This window comes from Drosophila mauritiana, chromosome 3R (assembly GCF_004382145.1).
Source record: "Drosophila mauritiana strain mau12 chromosome 3R, ASM438214v1, whole genome shotgun sequence".
Classification (NCBI taxonomy): domain Eukaryota; kingdom Metazoa; phylum Arthropoda; class Insecta; order Diptera; family Drosophilidae; genus Drosophila; species Drosophila mauritiana.
The window spans coordinates 17,120,118-17,140,008 of NC_046670.1; the positions used below are offsets into that span (position 1 = coordinate 17,120,118).

Sequence of the window (19,891 nt, forward strand, 5' to 3'; positions counted from 1 at the left end):
GACTTATGCACATGTATATTTATCGATATCGATTCAATAGAAATTTGAAGAAAAAACCAATAAAAATAAGTCCACCTTATGGAAATTATGTATGATATAAAATGAACTTCTATTTCATTTGGAGCGAATTGGGAGTGCCAAACTAATTTCCCCTTGGACTAACAAATAGTTCAATTCGAAAAAAAACAACAAATTATAATTGTTAAGGTTTTTAATTTATTTAATTTAGTTCATGATAGGCCATAATACCGAAACATCAAAGCTGTACACAATCAAAGCTTTTGATAGTAAAAATACATGCATAGCTTAACCTAGAATTGCATAAAGTTTGTTAGTTTTTACAGCGACACATTTAGACTGTTGTCCTTATAAATATTCGAGGAAACGCAATCTTCCTACATACATTTATACACAAAACAATAAGGTACCACAAATAACTCATAAAAACGAAAGCACATTAAATTAAAAACGATTACTTCCCCTTATCAGCGACACAAAAAAAATATAAATAATAAACAGGCAATGCGATTATTCAACGATCACTGGGAACTTCTCCACTTCCTCGCATTGCTTGTTGAAACTGGTGATGAACTGCTCCAACTTAGCCTCATGCTCGATGTCTCTGCGTGGCCGTTTAACGTGATGCCGCTTCTTCTCCGGAGAATCTAAGCTCTTGTCGTGCGAGTCCTGCTCGTCCTCGTCCTCACTTCCGCTTTCGATGTACAATATCTGCACTCGCTTCTTTCGCTTACGCTGCGGACGCTCCTTCACATAGGTTCGTCTGGGTTTCTAGAACAGGTGGAATTTGTAAAGCAATCAGGCGCTGTTTGCCAAAATAAATGATTTCAAATGTATGCCCATAACTATAGACTTACGACTACAATTTATTTGTGCGAGCGGCTTACTACCGATCAAAGATAGACTTAAATCTTTGCGGCCCTGTTTGCTCAACTAAAACGTTAACGTCTCAGTTTTAAGTTAATCTAGCGTTATGAGGTCAGTGTCTACACTAGCTGTTTAGAGTGTCGACGCTTTCCCAACGCTTACCCGAACCCATTACATAAATCCTACCTTATCGGCAAATGATTGCTCCGGCTCGTCCTGGTCAACCCTAAACAATCCCATCGATTCCCTAGCAGTGGGTGCAGCTGCTTTCCGCTTCGCCGGTCGGGGCGGCGCAATCATAGTGGAGCACAACATGTATCTGATGTCCGTTTGCTTCGAATGAGATTCGCCCAGGCAATCCGAACGAATAGAGGTGTATGATACTTGTGGAAGCTCCCCATCTCTGGGTCGCAGCTCCGCAAGACGATGGAGCTTATCATGCAGATTTACATTTTGACTCAGCCCCGTGGAATTGGCCGGTGAATCTTCTTCGGTGATAAATTCATCGAATCCAAAGAGGTTTCGTGAAGGTGACGTTCGTGCTTCCGTATTCGTTTCCTTTTCTTTTGGTATATTTTCACAGGGCAATATTTCGTTGCATTCGGAAGTATTTACTTGCGTTTGACTACGATTAGCTAAAGCAGGAGTAACTTCTCGGTTAAAGGACACACTGGTGGGAGCGATACCTTTTGAGGGAGTAGTTGACTTTGTAAGTATATCTTCGCATGCCAAATCATCGTCGAAACCAAACAGATTCGACCGCGTTTGACTGCGTTGCGCTGGGGATGACGTCGCCATTGGACGTGGTGCCACTCTGGTAGGAGTGACTTCTTTTGAAACATTGGTCGTCACGTTCTTCTTCCAGGACGGCAGAGTCACTACTTCTAGTATGTTAATATCCTTGAAAGGCGTTCGTTTCTGCAGCGTTCTCCGAGGATTCGGCAGGTGCACAAAGTTCTCCACATTCTCTTCGCTTTCCTGGTCATTGATCGACATCGACTTGCTAATTGTAGGAGGGGGACGGTTCTCCTCATTCGAGTCGTTCGCATTTGAGTCATGACTTTGCTCGTGCAAAGGCGGACAAATGGATTCCTCGTGTGGGATGTTATCAGCTTGCTCTACCGGTGCATCTGGCACATAGACATGCCGACGCTGCACATGATCACTGGAGTACGATGGCATCTGAGAGGTGTTGAAACCAAACATGAAAGTATTTGGCAATGGTGATTCGTCGGAAACGCGCCAGGGGGATTTGCCTGCCGCCGTCCTAACTGCATTGGGAGACTGGTGGGCAATAGGCGACAATGCAGTGGTGGTGGCACTAACATCTGTCACCGGAGGAGCTCTGCGATTCAGCGGCGTGCTAACCAATTGTCGCGCCATGTTGATAAGTTCTCGACGTCTGTCTGTAGATGGCAGTGGATTTTGCGCCTGAGTCTGGTTAAGCATTACGGATCGGGCTAAATTACTGTAGGCTCCTTCGTGGGCTTGCTTAGAAGTGCTCGGTTCGACATGTATCTGAACGGGCACATCGATGGGCTGCACGTATCCGTGCTCAGAATCGTTGCTAAAATCTTCCTCGGGTTCGAAAATGGTCGATAAAGAGCGTGATGGCTTTTGAAGGCGCGGTTCTATGGACTTGGGGACGACCTTGACTGGCTCAGGCTCAATGTCTTTTGTCGAAACCTTTCTTCGATTACCCACAGGTCGGACCTTCTTTGCTGTTCTCTTGGCTCTCGTTTTGCCGATTTTTCTTGACCGCACCATTACGCAGGCCTTTCCATCCTTCACCAACCGCTGAATTATGTCTGCCGCGGGATCCTCCCTCTTACTGTCATCTTCGATCTGCGACTGCGACAAAAAATCGAAAACGTTGCGGGTCACCGATGACCGTGTCCTGGTTAAAGGCTGATCTCTGTGGAAGAAGCGAGGCGGCTTTTTGGGCGAAGTCTCTGCTGCCGGTCCACTGGGGCTCGTACTCCTAATGCGTTGCTGAACTGGTGATGTTTCGGGACCTGCAAGTAGTTGTGCTCATCGAGAAAAGTCCATCATCCGCCTGGTGAGAACCTCTTACCTGCCACATTCTCCTTGATAATTTGGGGTTGCGTTGATTTCTGTACCTTCAAAGGAACGTACATCGTCGAATTGCGAGCCGGCTCAAAAGTGCTGGCATCCACATCAGGCGCATCATTTCGAGAATCTTCGGATGCGACAGCATTTTTTACCTTAATGCGCCTTATTTTTACCACGCATTTTCTTATGCGACACTCTGGCACGTTTGGGGCTGTCAAGGATTGTGGTGTGATTGATAGTTTCTTGGGACGCCCGGGTTTGCGTATTGTTGTGGTCAAATCAGCTTCGATGGACAGTTTCTTGGGACGCCCGGGTTTGCGTATCGTTGTGGTCAAATCAGCACCGATGGACAATTTCTTGGGACGCCCGGGTTTGCGTATTGTTGTGATCAAATCAGCTCCGATGGATAGTTTCTTGGGACGCCCGGGCTTGCGTCTCGTTGCGGTGTTCACATCTGGCGACGGAACACACGGCACCGGCCGTGTTCTTACCATTTTATAAATATAATTTGTTTACTAAATGAAATTCGTGTACAGCTCCCGCCATTTTATTTACTAGTATGACCATCTCGCGATCTCTAAGACATGCCATGAAAACCAGGGAACGCCAGTGGGTGTGAAGCTTGGCTAACCAGCTAACCGAGACACTTTCCAACACTGCGTGCCAGGGACGTAGCACCGATAGCTGTCGATAGGCGGACAGAGAACCAGATGATTGGCCTCGCAATAATGTAAAAAATAAATAATTAGCTGTTTCCAAATAATCCAAATTCCAAATTCCTTGCACTACGATCCGCCGTGCGTGTGTTCGTCGCCGTGAACGTGTACGGGCAGTTTCGTTTCACGCGTCACAAGCAAGTACAGCTGAAAATTGAGAAGGAAAGCAAGAAAGAAAACCCCCAAACTGAAAATCGAGTGAAAGTTTTCTCATCGTCTTTGTTTTGTAATTGTGATTTTCCTGCCTGCTGCCAGCGCTCATTACTGGCAATATTGGATCGACGACGACATAGTGTCGCTGCTGCGGGCGCGGGTGGCCGACGGCGACTATAGCAACTACACCTTATAGCCACTATAATACTAATGCTATACTCGCGGGCCCTATTGTGATTGTGTTATATATTTAAATCGACTCGATTCGAATCGAATCCAATCGCTGTCGTGGTCGCAGTCGCAGTCGCGTTTTCTGGGACTGCTGCAAAAGGCCTTGCGATTTTCTGCGCCAGGTACTGTGGGAAGACGTCGAAGTGGGGAGGGGGTGGAGGCGGTTGTGCGATGGTTGGGATGGCACGGGGCGAATCCCAATAAGAAACTAGCGCGAAAACTGGCATACCAGCGTACGTACATACGTACGTCCATCGCGCGCGACACAGGCCATACATACACAGGCGAATTATAATGGCAACAAACAAATGCAACCGACCCAGCAGTTGAAACACTACCACCTATACCACCACTACTACCTATACCAGACCCTATCCAATCCATTTCAATCCAATCCCAGGGAACGAGAACCCGAAGGCTGACTGTGACGCCAGTGGGGGGAAATGGAAATGGAGCCAAGGCAGATGTACATAACCGTGGATGTATCTGCGAACTATGTCTCAGGGTCAAGGACACTGCTTCTGCCTCGCTAACCGTTGTTTGACCTTATTAACGAGTCGGAAGTGGTGGATTTGCCGCTCACCGCCGATGGGGATACCCTTTCGGTTCGCTTATCCAAGGAATAGTAGCTTAGTAGATATATTGGTATATAGTTGTCCCCCACAACGAGTCATACGTATAGTCTTTATACTTTGCAAAATAAGTCAAGGTAAATTGAAATGTCCTCCAAATTGTAGATTTCCCTGCATACTTATAAATCCAATATTAGTTTTTAGACAATCTTTATCTTTTGATGACAACATCTGATTAACTTACATTCCTTGTCCGACAAAAATCAACATAGCTATACATTATTGATCAAACTCTTTGCATCTTCAACCAACTTCGACTAAAATGATTGTCTACGGCTGACAAGTGTTCAGAAATTAAACCATTTTGAAGTGAAAAAGGCAGACAGGTGGATTTGACTAGCAAAAGCACAAGCAAATATTTTATGGGATCCCCTCACTTGGCGACAATCGTATATCATATATCAAATATACAACGTATGATCCCTTTCTCGTTGGCAGAGCAACTGCATTGGCCGGCTCCGAGCACAAACAATGTGCGATACCAAAGACGATGCGCAGAAATGGAAATGTGAAACTTGCACCTACGAGAACTACCCATCCTCGCTGAAGTGCACCATGTGCCAGGCGTCCAAGCCGCTGCTCAACGAGGACATCTTCCGGTAAGACAACTCTGCCGATCTATACCGAATCTTCTGCTAATGAATACTCTTTCTTGCAGTCTGAGCCCAGCCCAGGAGAGCTGCACCGTTGCGGAGGAGGCGGCTGCCGTCGAAGTTGCCGTTATGTCGCCCACACCCTCGTCCACGTGCTACTCGCTCCAGCCGCAGAGCCAGGCACGGCAGAGCAACGTGGCGGACAGCGAAAAGTGGCCCTGCAAGGTGTGCACCTATCTCAATTGGCCGCGGAGCCTGCGCTGCGTTCAGTGCTGCACGAAGCGCGGCGGCGAGGCGATAGAGCGTGGCAAAAAGGACATGGATAACGAGGCGGACGGGGATCGTGCAGGCGAGGCGCTGCAAGCCCTTCGCATCAGCGGCTCGGAGGAGAACCTGGCCAATAAGCCGGGTCAGCTCATCGGCGCCACGGCCTCCCATCGTTTAAGCCTTAGTCCTGGCATAGACGATGCGACGCATCTGAACAATCTAGCCAATGCGTCCAACAACCAGTCGCAGTCCCAGCACCGGCAGCCTGTCCTACAGCAGCAGATGCAGCTCCAGCTGCAGCCGCAGCAACAGCGGGAATCCTCATCCTCCGCCGCCGTCCCGCCGCAGCAGCAGAAGCAGTGCTATGTGTCAAAGTGGGCGTGTAACGTAGGTTTTCATATCCCAACAAATTCGCTCAGATGTACTTAAAGTTTGCATTTTCCTTAGTCGTGCACTTACGAAAACTGGCCGAGGAGCATCAAGTGCTCCATGTGCGGCAAGACGAGGGAGCGGGAGATTAGTGGGTCGCAGAACGACTTGCACGCCTCATCCAGCCTAAACAGCGAGGAGGAGAATCAGCAACAACTGCAGCAGCCAAACGTGGATACCGTCAGCGTCAATAACTCGTTCAATAAGAAGCACATTTACCAACTGGGTATGAGTTTTTAATGTGATTTCTCTGCGTATGACTAATTGATATTCACTTGCCAGGTTCTTCGGAAACCATCAACAACTGTGATACGCTGCAGGAGCGACAGGAGCGCCGCCAGCGTCAAATCCGACGCCAGGTGGACTGGCAGTGGCTGAACGCCTGCCTGGGCGTCGTGGAGAACAACTACAGCGCTGTGGAGGCGTACCTCTCCTGCGGTGGCAATCCAGCGCGTTCATTGACCAGCACCGAGATTGCCGCCCTCAACCGCAACTCGGCCTTCGACGTGGGCCACACCCTGATCCACCTGGCCATTCGTTTTCATCGCGAAGAGATGTTACCAATGCTGCTGGCCCAGATCTCCGGTTCGGGGCCGGGCATCAAGCGTGTGCCGTCCTACGTGGCCCCCGACTTGGCGGCCGATATCCGGCGCCACTTTGCCAATACCCTTCGCTTGCGCAAGTCCGGTCTCCCCTGCCACTATGTGCAAAAGCACGCCACCTTCGCCCTCCCCGCCGAGATTGAGGAGCTGCCGATCCCCATACAGGAGCAGCTCTACGATGAGCTGCTCGACCGCGACGCGCAGAAACAGCTGGAGACGCCGCCGCCGGCCTTGAACTGGTCGCTGGAGATCACTGCTCGCCTGAGCTCCCGGATGTTCGTCCTGTGGAACCGCAGTGCTGGCGACTGCCTGCTGGACTCGGCCATGCAGGCCACCTGGGGCGTCTTCGATCGTGACAATATCCTTAGGCGGGCACTCGCCGACACACTGCACCAATGCGGCCATGTGTAAGTTGAACGAATTTGTTTTAACAACCGTCAGCTTATTAAAAGTCTTGATACTCTATTGCAGGTTCTTTACTCGCTGGAAAGAGTACGAGATGCTGCAGGCTTCGATGCTCCACTTTACGCTGGAGGACTCTCAGTTCGAGGAGGACTGGAGTACACTACTGTCATTGGCCGGCCAACCCGGCTCGTCCCTGGAGCAACTGCACATCTTTGCGCTGGCGCACATCCTTCGACGCCCGATTATCGTGTACGGCGTGAAGTACGTCAAGAGTTTTCGGGGCGAGGACATTGGATACGCGCGTTTCGAAGGTAGCTATTAATTTTTACTTCGCTGTATTGCATTAATTTGATTGCCTTGTTCGTAGGTGTCTACTTGCCTTTGTTCTGGGATCAAAACTTTTGCACCAAGTCACCGATAGCACTGGGCTACACACGTGGCCATTTCAGCGCCCTGGTGCCGATGGAGCCATTCACTCGCATCGATGGGCGGCGTGACGATGTGGAGGACGTAACCTACCTCCCGCTAATGGACTGCGAGCTGAAACTTTTGCCCATACATTTCCTTACCCAGTCGGAGGTGAGACCTTATTCGAATATCCCGTGGAACATTGTGAGCTTAGACATTTCCGTGCCTTGCTTGCAGGTTGGCAACGAGGAGTCGATGATGCGTCAATGGCTGGACGTGTGCGTAACTGATGGAGGCCTGCTGGTGGCGCAACAAAAGCTAAGCAAGCGTCCGTTGCTGGTCGCCCAGATGCTGGAAGAGTGGCTGAATCACTACCGCCGCATTGCGTAAATATGACTTGCCCTCCTGCCGGACATAGACATGCTAATTAACCCTGTGAACTTCCTTTCAGACAAGTGATAACGGCGCCTTTCATTCGTCGCCCCCAAATCACACATTACTCCAGTGATGGCGACTCGGATGAGGAGTAGAGAAGGATGCGGCACATCCGTCACCCAGCTTCCGATAAGGAAGCTGTGCATTGAATTCAATATCCTTATTTTGTACTTTGGCGATCGTTAGCAGATTTTTGAGACAGGAATAACAAGTGCACTCGCAGCTAGCTAAAGGAAACTATAGAGAATACATATGCATATATGCAAGCAGTTGAAAGTTGTAGTTGTAACTAAATTGAAAGCAAACTAAAGGTTAAGCAGCAGAGTACGAAAATAGATTGATCGACGTATGTATATCATATCCGTTCCCAAGTCAACGTTCGTTGATTTTAGTCAAATTTATTCACACTGCGTCGTCGAGGCAATATAGACCACATAGTAAACGAAATTGAAGCTATACACTGGTAGGTTTAATTACACTCACATGTGAAACAATCCATTAAATGATTACGTGTACGAAAGGCAGATGCGGATTTAAGCGGTGGAATTTGTACACCTATGTACGCAAGCTCTGGACTTAAAATATTGCAAATCTCAATGTACTATTAAATTTTAAATGGGTGGCGAACACACAACATAATTATGAATGAAGCGGGTAAAAATGAAAGCGTCATTGAAATGTTTATTGATAGTTTTTAAAACACTTTTTGGAATTATTATGAATCATTATACATTCATGCCTATAAATATAATATATATAATTATATAACATATATAGAAATCCTATGGTTCTAGACAGTTGAACAAAGGGCCAATAACATAATGAATTTTATTCTAATTGTATTATAAATGGAATTTTATCTCATTATTATTTTTGTTAGTAATGTTATTACAATTATTATTATTATTATTACCTTCTAAGAAAGCTTATTGTGCAAATGTACACGCAAAACGCATAAAAAAGAAATCACTTATTTAAATAAAAGTTTTAAGTAAAGATTTAAACGGAAACGAAAAGACTATAGTTTAATTTATTTTAGTAAAGTATGAGCTTCCCTACTTTATTACCCAAACTAACTTCACTAGTAGATATTAAGAATAAGTACAAAATATATTATAGGCAGAATCATTTGTTTAATTACCTTTTATTTTTATAGATTATAAAATTTATAGCAGCAATTTATAGTAACGGTACAGTGGCACGAACGGTGTCATCACTAATCCATGCTCTTCCACAGCCGAGCTCCCCACCTTTCCAATTGTAGCCAAGTTTACCACCCTTCCGTTACTTCAATACGAAACGTATCTTTTGGGTTAATTTTAGTGTATTATTCGGAGCACGATGTTTTTGCCGTCCGAGCCGTATCTCTCAGATACTTAGTCGTCTTTTTGCTGCCGTCGGTTTCGTTGCTGGTGCGGTGCGGTGTTTTTTTGCTGGTCGCAGCTCCGATTTGAGAATCAGACTTTCAGGCATTTCAAAAAGGCCACCATTTTCCGCTGTGATCTTTGTCGGCAAATTGAAAGTGCGAGACTACACCAAAAGCAAATCGCATTTTCTTCATTCGAGCTGCGAACCCATTATTAACCACACTCCTATCCAGACTCACACACGTTCGCAGTCTAACAATCGTGCTACGCAGATTGCGAATGCATACGGCGAAAGATACAAATAGAAAAAATCTTAGCAGAAGAAAAATTTTGTTAGTGAAGTGAAGAGGAAGTAGTGGTGACCTGTGCGCGAGTATTTGTGCTTTCCCCGTGTGTGTCTCTCTGTTCTAGTGTGCGTGATTCCCTCCCCCGTTTTGCAGGCGAAAAAGCGAAGAGCAGAGCAGTATATAGTATCTCGCCATGGGTAAGTTATCTGCCGACAAACACAGATACTGTCTCTCTTTGATTAAGGTGTGTGTGTGTGCGTGTGTGTGTCTGCGCAAAGTTATCGAAAGGGGGTGATGGGTGGTGCGATACCAGCATTATGGCATTATCGGCCTTATCGCATCGTAGGAGTGGTTCACATGGCGAGAGGGGAGAGGGATAGTAGCTCAGGTGGTCTCTCGCACGTTCCTTCTTTCCCTTCCCCTTTCCCGTTCCTTGCTCAAACACTGCCGGTGGGTCATCATCAATCAATACTGGCCAGCTGAGAGTCGGATCGCTCTCACCAACACTGCCCCACTCGCATATGATTGTAGTCCACGTCCACTCCCTATTTTAATTTCTCAGCTGGGATGACGTCAGTGTTGTTGTAAGAACAAGTTTCGTGTTCGCTTCTTTACTTTTTAACTTCATAACACTTTTCGGCCTGAATTGGGGTGATGTCGTCGGTGGAGGGAGCTGAAGAAAACCTGACCGAATAAACCTCAAAGTGCTTGTGCAACTGCAATTACACACGATACCGTTAGGGCGTCCCGCCGTGAGAGCCGCTCTCGAATAACTCGCAAACCTAAACCTGTAAGCCTGCCAAACCGAAACCGTTCGATGTGCATGTGAATGGGAATGGGAATGGGCCTGCCTTTTGGCGTCGGATTCCTACATTTTCCGCCTTCCATTCTCGAGTTGTCCCGCTGCAAAGGGCTTTCGTATACCGCTATTCGAGACGTGTACTTGTGTTGTCAATGATTAATTACCCGGCTACTCCGCTACTGGCCCTAATTGAGTTCATATGCATGCACTGCCCTAAAAAGGGGGCTTGTTTTCAGTGTGTGGGAATGAAGAATGGTTACAGCTTTCCCAATTTGAATCTTATCCATTCATCGTTATTGCACATTTTTTGAGGCATTAGGAAGTGATCTTTAAATTGGAAAAATCACTTGATGGCTAACTCAAATGTTTGGTTATTTTGAGAACTAAAAAAATGTAAATAGTTGTGATTACATATACAAATCTATCATTTAGCTACATATATGGAAAACAGCTAAGCGTGGAATTGATAATCCCTATAACACACATTCCTTTTTGGTGGGATAGGTTTGTAATAGTGGAATGGATATTGGCCATTTCTCCGAGTGCATCATTCATCCCGTCTACAAGTAGTTGCATGCGTGCCTAAAATGCCTAATTGACTTGGACTTGGCGAGGATGGGGATGTGGATGTGGATGTGGAAGTGGTCGTCGATGTGTACCCCATAACGTCGAGTCGCCCGCCGCAAAAGGCTTAACAATAGCCATCCGAATCTCCGTCTCCGGCAAAGGCGGCAGCAACTGCTCGACATGAACTCATGACAAGAGCATTGACTTCCACTGGGTTTCCTTTTTCGTTTGACTGCGCTGCCGCTGTGCCCGTGCTCAAATGAAAGCGAAAGGGGCGAACGAGCCCCATTCCCCAGACCCCAGTCCCCAGTCCCCGATCTCCAGCCACCCACCATCTCCCCCCTCATTCATTTAGTGGAATTTTTCTCATTTATTTCGCCGTTGATTTGTTCGTCTCCGCCGTGCATTTCGTGGTGTTTCGTTGGCGTTTCCCAGGCGGGGTTATATAGGTCAGAGCACTTGCATAGAAAGTGGCATCTCCTCTTGTGTCGTGCCCCAATCCCCCACTCATTTTCCTTATTTTCCCACTTTCCGCCCCCTATAATCCCTTCACTTGTCTAATTGAATGCTATTTTCGTAGCTGCAGCGTCATCAGCTGCACTTGTGTGGGGTGCTCTTTTCACTTTTCGTCTAATAAGCATACAGGAAGCACTTTCAAATCGACCGAAGCGCACCGAAAACTCTAAATTTTTTTATAAATACATGTGCGTCAGGTAGCACAGCATAAAAAAAACACTTGCGAAGCATTTTGAATTGGATGAGTAATTCGTGAAAGAAACCAACGCGTATTTGTGTATAGCAGCGGTCAAGAAAAACCAACCGAAGATGAAAAAAGGAGGATATTATATATTTATTTGCCAAACAAATCTAAACTTTCCAGCTTCCTTCAGTGTTTACATCTGAACTGAACCACCTATTTATGTGCGTACAAAAGTTAGCTTCCTATTTATGTGGCCGCTGCTGTTGCTTCGCCTTGCCAAATAATCATTTGTGTATATTATGTTGCTGCTCTTCCAAAACTAGAAATGTTTGTGCGTACAAACAGAACCATTCGTGGGTGAATCGCTGTCGTGGGCGTGGAATGCACAAGAGAGCGATGTTTGCTTTCGGGCTTATTTATTGTCTGCCAGCCAGCAGCTGGAGTGGCTTTTCACCTGCTTCCGCCCGTCGCCTTGACCTGCATTGTCCTCGACATTATCCTGCCCGCAGTCAGTCAAGGATTTGACGCACTTGCTCCGCCTGAATTGGCACCGCGCGCTCTTGAGTGCATGTCGTGCTAGTGACGAAGGTCGCTTCTCCTGCCTCTGGCTTTAATTTGCCATTTTCCGTGCACGGGAAATAATGTGAATAGAGGAAAAGTTTTGAAATTCACACAATTTTTAGATAATTAACGTTAATACACATTTTCTCGTTTATTTAATTTCAATGCCAAATTGTTATAGTAATATAAATATTTTATTTAAGCTGGCATGATATCCGCTTGTTGGAATCTCGAAGAGATCTCCTAATATATTGAAAATATAACGAATTTTGAATCGTTTTTCTGCGTGCGGGTTATGACCCTCTTTAATGCTTTAGGGTTTAGTTTCGATTTGTTCGTTTAAGGTTAGGGTCGTTGTGGCATTTTGGGCGCGGCTGAAATTAATTAAAATATTTTCGCTGCCCTGCAGCTTGACCCCTCCACATCGAATCGATGGGACTGGTCGGAGAGTGCGACTGTAACCTTGGACTTGCCCCCTGGCAGCCGGACGGGTTTTTTTTATTGTACTCCGTATGTATATGTTTTCGTGCCGAATTTTCGTATTGTTTGTTTGTACATATTTCAAATTCGAGCAGCCCAAGCAACCAGTTTGTTTGCGGTCCACAGTTGTGGCAAATACTGGCAGTGCCAATCGCACAACTCCACAGCTCCACATTGCCGACGATGGCGATGACATCATCGTCACTAAAATCGCTCTGCGCAATTACAATAAAACAACACTGAAAATGTGCGCTCAAACTTTTATTGTACTAACTTGGATGAGGCAAAGTCGCCGTTTTGCCGGCTCTCTGTTGCATGAAAATGTAATTTTCGCTGGTTGTGTTTGCCAATTAGCGGGGGATCGCTAATGAAAGGGGGGGAGGGGGGTGTAGCGCTGAAAAGCCAATAAACAAAACGCCAAAATCAATATGCAAATTGTGGAACAAAATGTGTGTGATTGCATAATAAACAAGGCAGAGAGTCAGCGAAACATAATGAAATTAATTAAATCGGGCAGAACACGTACACGAACTTTAAACAAATTGTGTGACGGAAGTCCAAGTTGGTGACGAAAGCCCGCTCTCTGGCGAACAATATACACATGTATCCGTATCTGTCTGTATCTGTATCTGAGCCGGTGTATCTGTATCTGAGTTTGTATTATCAGGTCGTCTGTCATTCCAACTGGTCCGCCGACTGTGAAAAATTTCGGTGGCGTCACCGCACAAATAAATATTCATTCTTGAATTTGTGTATGTACTAATCTCGCCAAATTGCGTTGTGTTGGTAACTTGGTCGATTGATCGTGTATATCAGGTAATAGTATTGGTTTTAAATTCAAAATAAACAGTGGAAAGAACAGCTAGAAAGTTGCCCTCTCTAAATTCTATATAATTCTTAGTTTTCTTCTTATCACTTAGCACATTTGAATCTATGTACATCCAATTGAAGCTTATACATTTTTTGCTGAGTCTAGAAAGCTACTTCTTATTTTAGTCACACAATTAGCTCTCCCTATATAAGAAACATTAAGAGAATGCTATAAACAATTAAATACAAGATAATGGCTGATACCGTTAGAGCACAGTCATACGTCACTAGTGTAGAACAAGCTATAACGGCACTCATGAACCTGAGCTACGGGCTTATCAATAATTTCTATTTTGGAAGCAACCCAAATATGAAAAAGCAACAACTGCCGACTACTAAATGGGGGAAAACAAAAAAATCCAAAAGGTCTGAAAAAACAGCAGTGAGATGGTGGAAAATGTTCAGACAGCGCGATACAATGCGGTCGCTCTTATATACATACATATGTACATATATACATATTTATCCATATATGCATATGTATGCATATGTATCTATACTCTTGTTATGCACTGCAAGCGGCTGCTTTTAGCTGGGATGTTCCGCTGTCTATTTAATCAACCGCAGACTTCTGCCGCCGACTGCCTCCGGCGGACAAGAAAGCCGCCAGAACAGATCAGCGCATCAGTCATGGCCAACAATTAGTTTCGATGCGTTCAGCCGTCATGGTGCCGAGTTCCCAGCTCCAAGTTCCCTTCACGACTGATCTTCCATTAAGGAACACTATGTGCTGGCGAGCTAACTCATGGTATATGGGATATATGTACATATATGAACCAGATACAAATGATCAGATAGCAAATATCTGTGTCTGGTCAGCTTATTGATTCAACAGGTGCTAAAGCTACCGTATCTAAAGTTTCCATACGGCAGACGCTTCCCAGAAGTCGCTTTACTTTGAGTGATTCTCAAAGGGTTGCAGTTTTGGCGCGCCTTTCGCATTCCAAGTAATTCCTTATGAATGCAGTTATCTTCTTGTTATCTTCTACCTTGCAGTTTGTTTTCCAACTGGCTGGCATATTTCCCACACTATGTACATACATATGTGCATGCTACGCCGATGGACATATGCAAAACTGGGTGCCCCCAGTCACCGATCTATTTAACCTGTTCCACACTTGTGTGTACATTAACGAGCAGTGTGTGTGTGTGTGAGTGTTGTCTATGTATAAGGAAAATATCTGCCCTTGGCCTTATCAATGATAAGATTAATGGCTTGCCAGGCCCATGAGTCACGACTGAGACGACGGCTACGAACGACTTACGGCCAGGTCGGGGTGTGTAGAAGAGTTGGCCTGGTTGAGACTGTCAATACAAGTGCTTACATAGGCACACAAGTGTGAGGGAAACAACACACACACATACAATACAACGAATCTCGCAACATACGATATACGACAAGTAGCGATGTATATATTAATATATATATCCATTCCGAAACATCCACAAGCAGACAAGACCAGAACGGTATACCCTAGCACATTGGGAACGGAGCTTCGAACTGAGCTCGGTAAAACGGGGCAAGGTTGGGGCATTATCGCATCACATGCATATGACATCAGCGCAACACTGCGTATACGTAATGTGGCGATAGTACTGATTGAATGAATTGAATGCCAGGCTCTGCTAACCGTAGATCTCCCTTCATTTTCGCCCCTCTCCCCGCAAACAGGTAAACAAAAAATCTACTGTGCGAAATGCACGAAAAAGTGCTCCGGCGAGGTGCTCCGCGTGGCGGACAACCACTTCCACAAGGCCTGCTTCCAGTGCTGCCAGTGCAAGAAGTCCCTGGCCACCGGCGGATTCTTCACAAAGGACAACGCCTACTACTGCATACCGGACTACCAGCGGCTGTACGGCACCAAGTGCGCGAATTGCCAGCAGTACGTGGAGGGCGAGGTGGTCAGCACCATGGGCAAGACCTATCACCAGAAGTGCTTCACCTGCTCCAAGTGCCAGCAGCCCTTCAAGTCGGGCAGTAAGGTGAGCTGAAGCCCTCCACAGATCGAGTGATAAGTAACTAATCACATATGCCTCCACACAGGTGACCAACACCGGAAAGGAGGTGCTTTGCGAGCAGTGCGTCACGGGTGCTCCAGTGTCGCCCAGTCGCCAGGCGACGGCTGGAGGCGTCTCCTCGCCAGCTCCTCCGGCGGAGAGTCCAACGAGGGCCACTGCCCACCAGCAGCACGGCGGGGTGATCTCCCACAAGGCGCACCTCAAGGAGGACTACGATCCCAATGACTGTGCCGGCTGTGGGGAGCTGCTGAAGGAGGGCCAGGCACTGGTGGCGCTGGACCGGCAGTGGCATGTCTCCTGTTTCCGGTGCAAGGCCTGCCAGGCGGTGCTCAATGGGGAGTACATGGGCAAGGACGCGGTGCCCTACTGCGAGAAGTGCTACCAGAAGGGATTCGGGGTGAAGTGCGCCTACTGCAGCCGCTTCATCAGCGGCAAGGTGCTCCAGGCGGGCGACAACCACCACTTCCATCCGACCTGTGCCCGCTGCACAAAGTGCGGCGATCCCTTCGGCGACGGCGAGGAGATGTACCTGCAGGGCAGTGCCATCTGGCATCCGCGATGCGGTCCGGGTCCCTCCGAGTCCGGCATAATCTTGAACGGCGGCGGAGGCACTACCTCGGTGGTCGGAGGTGCCTCCAATGGCAACTTCACAGACACCGAATGCGACCGGATGAGCTCCAGTGCCCTTAGCGAGATGGTAGGTAGTCGGATCTCCAGATGATAGCCGCTGCTACTGAGATATAATCCTCGAGACTCCAACACAACAATCTCGAGTTGCTGAGCTTGCAACTAATTTGAATGCTGCAAAATTCACGAAAGGCACACGCATTTTAAAGCAAATTTCATGCTGGAATGGGTGATATTTTAGAACTCCCTTATATACTATATTTATATAGGCACCCCGAAATATCACCCATCTCAATTTACCACCCCCTTTTGCACCTAAACACAGCACTTATGATTTTATAATTTCAGTTACTTGCATTTTAGTTGTTTTGAGCTTGCGTTTTTATTTTTTCGTTCGTTTTCAGTACATCCGCTCCAGAACTCCGAGCTTTAATGGTTCACTTTATTCCTCTAGCCGCAAGGTTTGTTTTATGATTTTACTTTATGATTTCCCCTCATTTTCTGCCATCGTTTTTGAAAATACTAAAACCCAAAAGAAAAACACACGGCACTGCATGTATTTAAGCCTTGAAATGAGAGCCCAGGACTAATCCCACTTAATTTGCAGCACTACCGAACGGTGAGTCCGGGTCTGATACTCCGCGAGTACGGGCGACCCAATGCCGAGGACATCTCGCGCATCTACACCTACAGCTATCTGACGGATGCGCCGCACTATCTGCGCAAGCCGATCGATCCGTATGACAAGACGCCGCTGTCGCCGCACTTCCACCGGCCCTCCTCATACGCGACCACCGCCAGCAATGCGGGATCCGTGGCCGGCAGCCGTCCGCCGTCGCGTCCCCACTCGCGGACACGCAGCGCCATGAAGGTGCTGGTGGACGCCATCCGCTCGGAGACGCCGCGTCCCAAGAGTCCTGGCATGAACAACGAGGAGCCGATTGAACTGTCTCACTATCCGGCCGCCAAGAAGCCGCCGCCAGGTGAGCAGCCCAAGATCGAGCGGGATGACTTCCCCGCTCCGCCGTATCCCTACACGGATCCGGAGCGCAGGCGGCGGTACAGTGATACCTACAAGGGAGTGCCCGCTTCCGATGATGAGGACGAGAATGTGGAGAATGGCAAGCCGAATGGCAAGGTCAAGAATGGCGAGGAACAGCAGTGAGTATTGGAATCTCATGTACATCATGCTCCGATCCTATTAAATCTCTTCCCAAAAATACAGACGCCTTCAACGCGAAGCCGAACAGCTGGAAAAGCTGAACTCGGGCATCGGATCGGCGATTGCCAAGGACCTCAAGGAGCACGCCAAGTACAGGAAGTGGAAGCAGAACAATTTGGATCCGCGCAACGCATCCAGGACGCCCTCCGCTTCCAAGGAGCCAGTCTACAAATTGAGGTAGGATATTGATCGTTATAAGAAAATTGGAAAATGTATCTTCTAGTTCGTGATCAGTGTATTTTGCACTTAAAGAAATCTAGTATTAATCCTAATCCTATGACATCTTGATTATACAGATACGAATCGCCCATTGGAGCCTCGCCCTCGCGCAATCTGGACCACCAGAAGCCCTTCTACGAGGACGAGATGTTCGATCGCTCCACCAGCTACCGGGGCTCGCTTGGCAAATCGCTGGGAAACGCGCCCAGCTACAATGGTAATCCTCTAGAGAGCATAGACCTAGTTTCGATTTTCAGGCGAACAGCGATTCGATACCGATATTATATATTAGCCCACTTACGTTTATAGCCATACATTCCTACCGATCGCCGCCCAAGCCCGGATACGGATTCAAAACGACGACTCTGCCCTATATACGCAATGGCTTCAGCTCCGTAAGTGCTGCCTGTTGCTCAGATCGGCTTAGATCATATCCGATCAGATCAGATTATATCCTTGGTGCCGGGCTGTCGGTTATGTAGCTTCTAGCTTACCCACTACCACTCGAACCTATCCGCCTATATGTAATCCCAAAATAGTTACGACGGTATTTGTTTCTTGTTTCTCTCACTTTCCAATGCCGCCGCCACTGGTTTGCTCACCTGGATGAACTAACAACTGTTTCGCATATGTCTCAACTGGTTGGTCTGCTGCTTCATTGCGTGTCTTAATCCCCCATCCACCCTTCCACCCATCCTGCGCCACTCCTAACATCTATGTGTTTGCTATTGTTGCCCTGACACCAACAAATAACTCAAAAAACTAACACCCATCCACACTTGACCAACTGAAACTCGAACATTTGCATCATGAACATCAACATCACTTGATCACACCATCAACATGTACATCTACATCCACATCTGCTCAGTGGTGAGTGCGCTGCGCCATGTGCCCAAGCCAGGATACGGGCTTGCACCACGCTCCCACACATTCAGCTCCACCACATCCGCTGCGGCCACGATGCATGGTGCCACTGTAAGACCGCTTTCGTTGTTGCTATGCCGTAGAGTCCTTTGAGTCCCCGTCTTGTGTTTGGATGCCCGTTGGTATCACCTGTAACTTTGCACTGGTTTTTGGTTTATTATTGTTGCATGTGTTCCTCAATTTGATCGAAACAGAAAACTAATCGCATACCCTTTTCGAAAACAGGACTTCTCCTATGGAGGACTGGGCGACAAGACCCACAGCACAGATTTGAGCTGCGGCAAATCGGAGGGTGAGTGAAATATATTTTGAAAACCCGGCTCGGCGAAAGAATAACATGATTCTCCTCTGACAGCATCTGTGGACTCGATCACCGAGGGCGATAGGCGAGCTCTGATGGGCGGCGACCTGCCCGCCTCGAGCACTTACTCAGGAGCACTCTCCTACCACTATCCGCAGGCCGGACTCATCCGGCGCAGTCTGCCCAACATGTCCCATTCGATGCTGGTGCACGAGCCGGCCAAGATCTATCCCTATCACCTACTGCTAATCACAAACTACCGTCTGCCCTCGGACGTGGATCGCTGTAACCTAGAGGTAAGTTATGAAGCCATCTTAACTTATCTTATCAGAACGCTAATTACGCTCCCTATCACCATATCACCACAGCGCCATCTGTCGGACATCGAGTTCGAGCACATCTTGCAGTGCGCCAGGTCGGAGTTCTATCGGCTACCCCAGTGGCGACGCAACGAGCTGAAGCGGCGGGTGAAGCTCTTCTAGGAGGCAAGTGGAAGGCGCAGTATGCGTGGATAGCAACCCAAGTGGAGGAGGAGGCTGTTTGCGACGAAACCAAAAGAATTCAATTTACCTTAACAGCCGATGAGATGAGAATCAATATATAAAATGAAAACGAAACGGGAAACTATGCTAATTTCACAGCCAGTTTTGAAACACGCTTTAAATAGTTGATGCAAGTGAAACCAACTAAACTAAATTTAAAAACATAGTTACATTTACAGTGCGGAGCAACTAGCCGGCCGCTCCTGTTTATTTTTTTAAGAATTAGTTGCGCTAACGCAAAATTGTAACTGAGAACAACTATATGAATGGAACAGAAAATCCCAATAAAAAACGAAGTGTATACAGACAGATGATATATGAAATTAGTTAAACATTGCATGAAGGCTTTTTATACGCAGTGCTATGGAAATTTAAACGCAAACATAAACTGGACTCTTTTTCCAAATTACACCTTAATTCAACCATGTAACCGGGCTACAGAACCGAGAAATGCATCAAAGAATAAGAAATTAATGTACCTACAGCAGAATCACACAGCAAAATGCGAAACGTTAGATGTGTGGCATCAAATTTACGCTAAATCATTACGCAAATTTTATTTATTACTAAA

The 19,891-nt window shown here is 47.0% G+C and overlaps 3 protein-coding genes and 1 non-coding gene across 9 annotated transcripts; 2 read left to right on the forward strand and 2 right to left on the reverse strand.

Moving 5' to 3' along the window:
- Positions 1–193: 193 nt before the first annotated feature.
- LOC117143643 (protein dalmatian) lies at positions 194–3,524 on the reverse strand. Its single transcript, XM_033308421.1, has 3 exons — positions 2,960–3,524; positions 1,072–2,900; positions 194–789 (listed from the first exon to the last, which is right to left on the reverse strand). The coding sequence occupies exons 1-3, from the start codon at positions 3,450–3,452 to the stop codon at positions 529–531; spliced, it is 2,583 nt and encodes an 860-aa protein (XP_033164312.1). The 5' UTR covers positions 3,453–3,524; the 3' UTR covers positions 194–528.
- LOC117146145 lies at positions 888–1,046 on the reverse strand. Its single transcript, XR_004459764.1, has one exon.
- A 106-nt stretch (positions 3,525–3,630) lies between the features above and the next one.
- On the forward strand, positions 3,631–8,797 carry LOC117143644 (ubiquitin thioesterase trabid). The gene is made up of 9 exons (XM_033308422.1): positions 3,631–4,180; positions 5,129–5,289; positions 5,349–5,937; positions 5,998–6,205; positions 6,262–6,988; positions 7,053–7,297; positions 7,354–7,565; positions 7,632–7,780; positions 7,846–8,797. The coding sequence occupies exons 2-9, from the start codon at positions 5,162–5,164 to the stop codon at positions 7,922–7,924; spliced, it is 2,337 nt and encodes a 778-aa protein (XP_033164313.1). The 5' UTR covers positions 3,631–4,180; positions 5,129–5,161; the 3' UTR covers positions 7,925–8,797.
- A 403-nt stretch (positions 8,798–9,200) lies between these two features.
- Positions 9,201–19,636, forward strand: LOC117143040 (actin-binding LIM protein 3). 6 transcript variants are annotated; one of them, XM_033307481.1, is made up of 11 exons: positions 9,201–9,680; positions 15,136–15,446; positions 15,508–16,179; positions 16,514–16,570; positions 16,717–17,270; positions 17,335–17,508; positions 17,628–17,767; positions 18,422–18,528; positions 18,703–18,769; positions 18,833–19,074; positions 19,147–19,636. In XM_033307481.1, exons 1-11 carry the CDS (start codon positions 9,677–9,679, stop codon positions 19,258–19,260), a joined length of 2,442 nt encoding a protein of 813 aa, XP_033163372.1. In that variant the 5' UTR covers positions 9,201–9,676; the 3' UTR covers positions 19,261–19,636. The 6 variants fall into 6 exon arrangements, with proteins under 6 accessions (XP_033163372.1, XP_033163369.1, XP_033163368.1 ...); XM_033307478.1 differs by lacking the exons at positions 9,201–9,680; positions 18,422–18,528 and adding exons at positions 14,856–14,973; positions 17,860–17,945; XM_033307477.1 differs by lacking the exon at positions 9,201–9,680 and adding an exon at positions 14,856–14,973.
- The last annotated feature ends 255 nt before the right edge of the window (positions 19,637–19,891 follow it).

Bases quoted from the DNA above. Each gene is read 5' to 3' on its own strand.
- LOC117143643 (XM_033308421.1), bottom strand. From the start codon at position 3,452: ATGGTAAGAACACGGCCGGTGCCGTGTGTTCCGTCGCCAGATGTGAAC. The intron at 2,901-2,959 runs GTAAGAGGTTCT...AACTACTTGCAG, and splicing joins TATCAAGGAGAATGTGGCAG to GTCCCGAAACATCACCAGTT. The intron at 790-1,071 runs GTAGGATTTATG...CACCTGTTCTAG, and splicing joins AGCAATCATTTGCCGATAAG to AAACCCAGACGAACCTATGT.
- LOC117143644 (XM_033308422.1), top strand. From the start codon at position 5,162: ATGTGCGATACCAAAGACGATGCGCAGAAATGGAAATGTGAAACTTGC. The intron at 6,206-6,261 runs GTATGAGTTTTT...TTCACTTGCCAG, and splicing joins GAAGCACATTTACCAACTGG to GTTCTTCGGAAACCATCAAC. The intron at 7,566-7,631 runs GTGAGACCTTAT...CCTTGCTTGCAG, and splicing joins ATTTCCTTACCCAGTCGGAG to GTTGGCAACGAGGAGTCGAT.
- LOC117143040 (XM_033307477.1), top strand. From the start codon at position 14,871: ATGTATATATTAATATATATATCCATTCCGAAACATCCACAAGCAGAC. The intron at 17,509-17,627 runs GTAGGATATTGA...TTGATTATACAG, and splicing joins GAGCCAGTCTACAAATTGAG to ATACGAATCGCCCATTGGAG. The intron at 17,768-18,421 runs GTAATCCTCTAG...ACATCTGCTCAG, and splicing joins AAACGCGCCCAGCTACAATG to TGGTGAGTGCGCTGCGCCAT.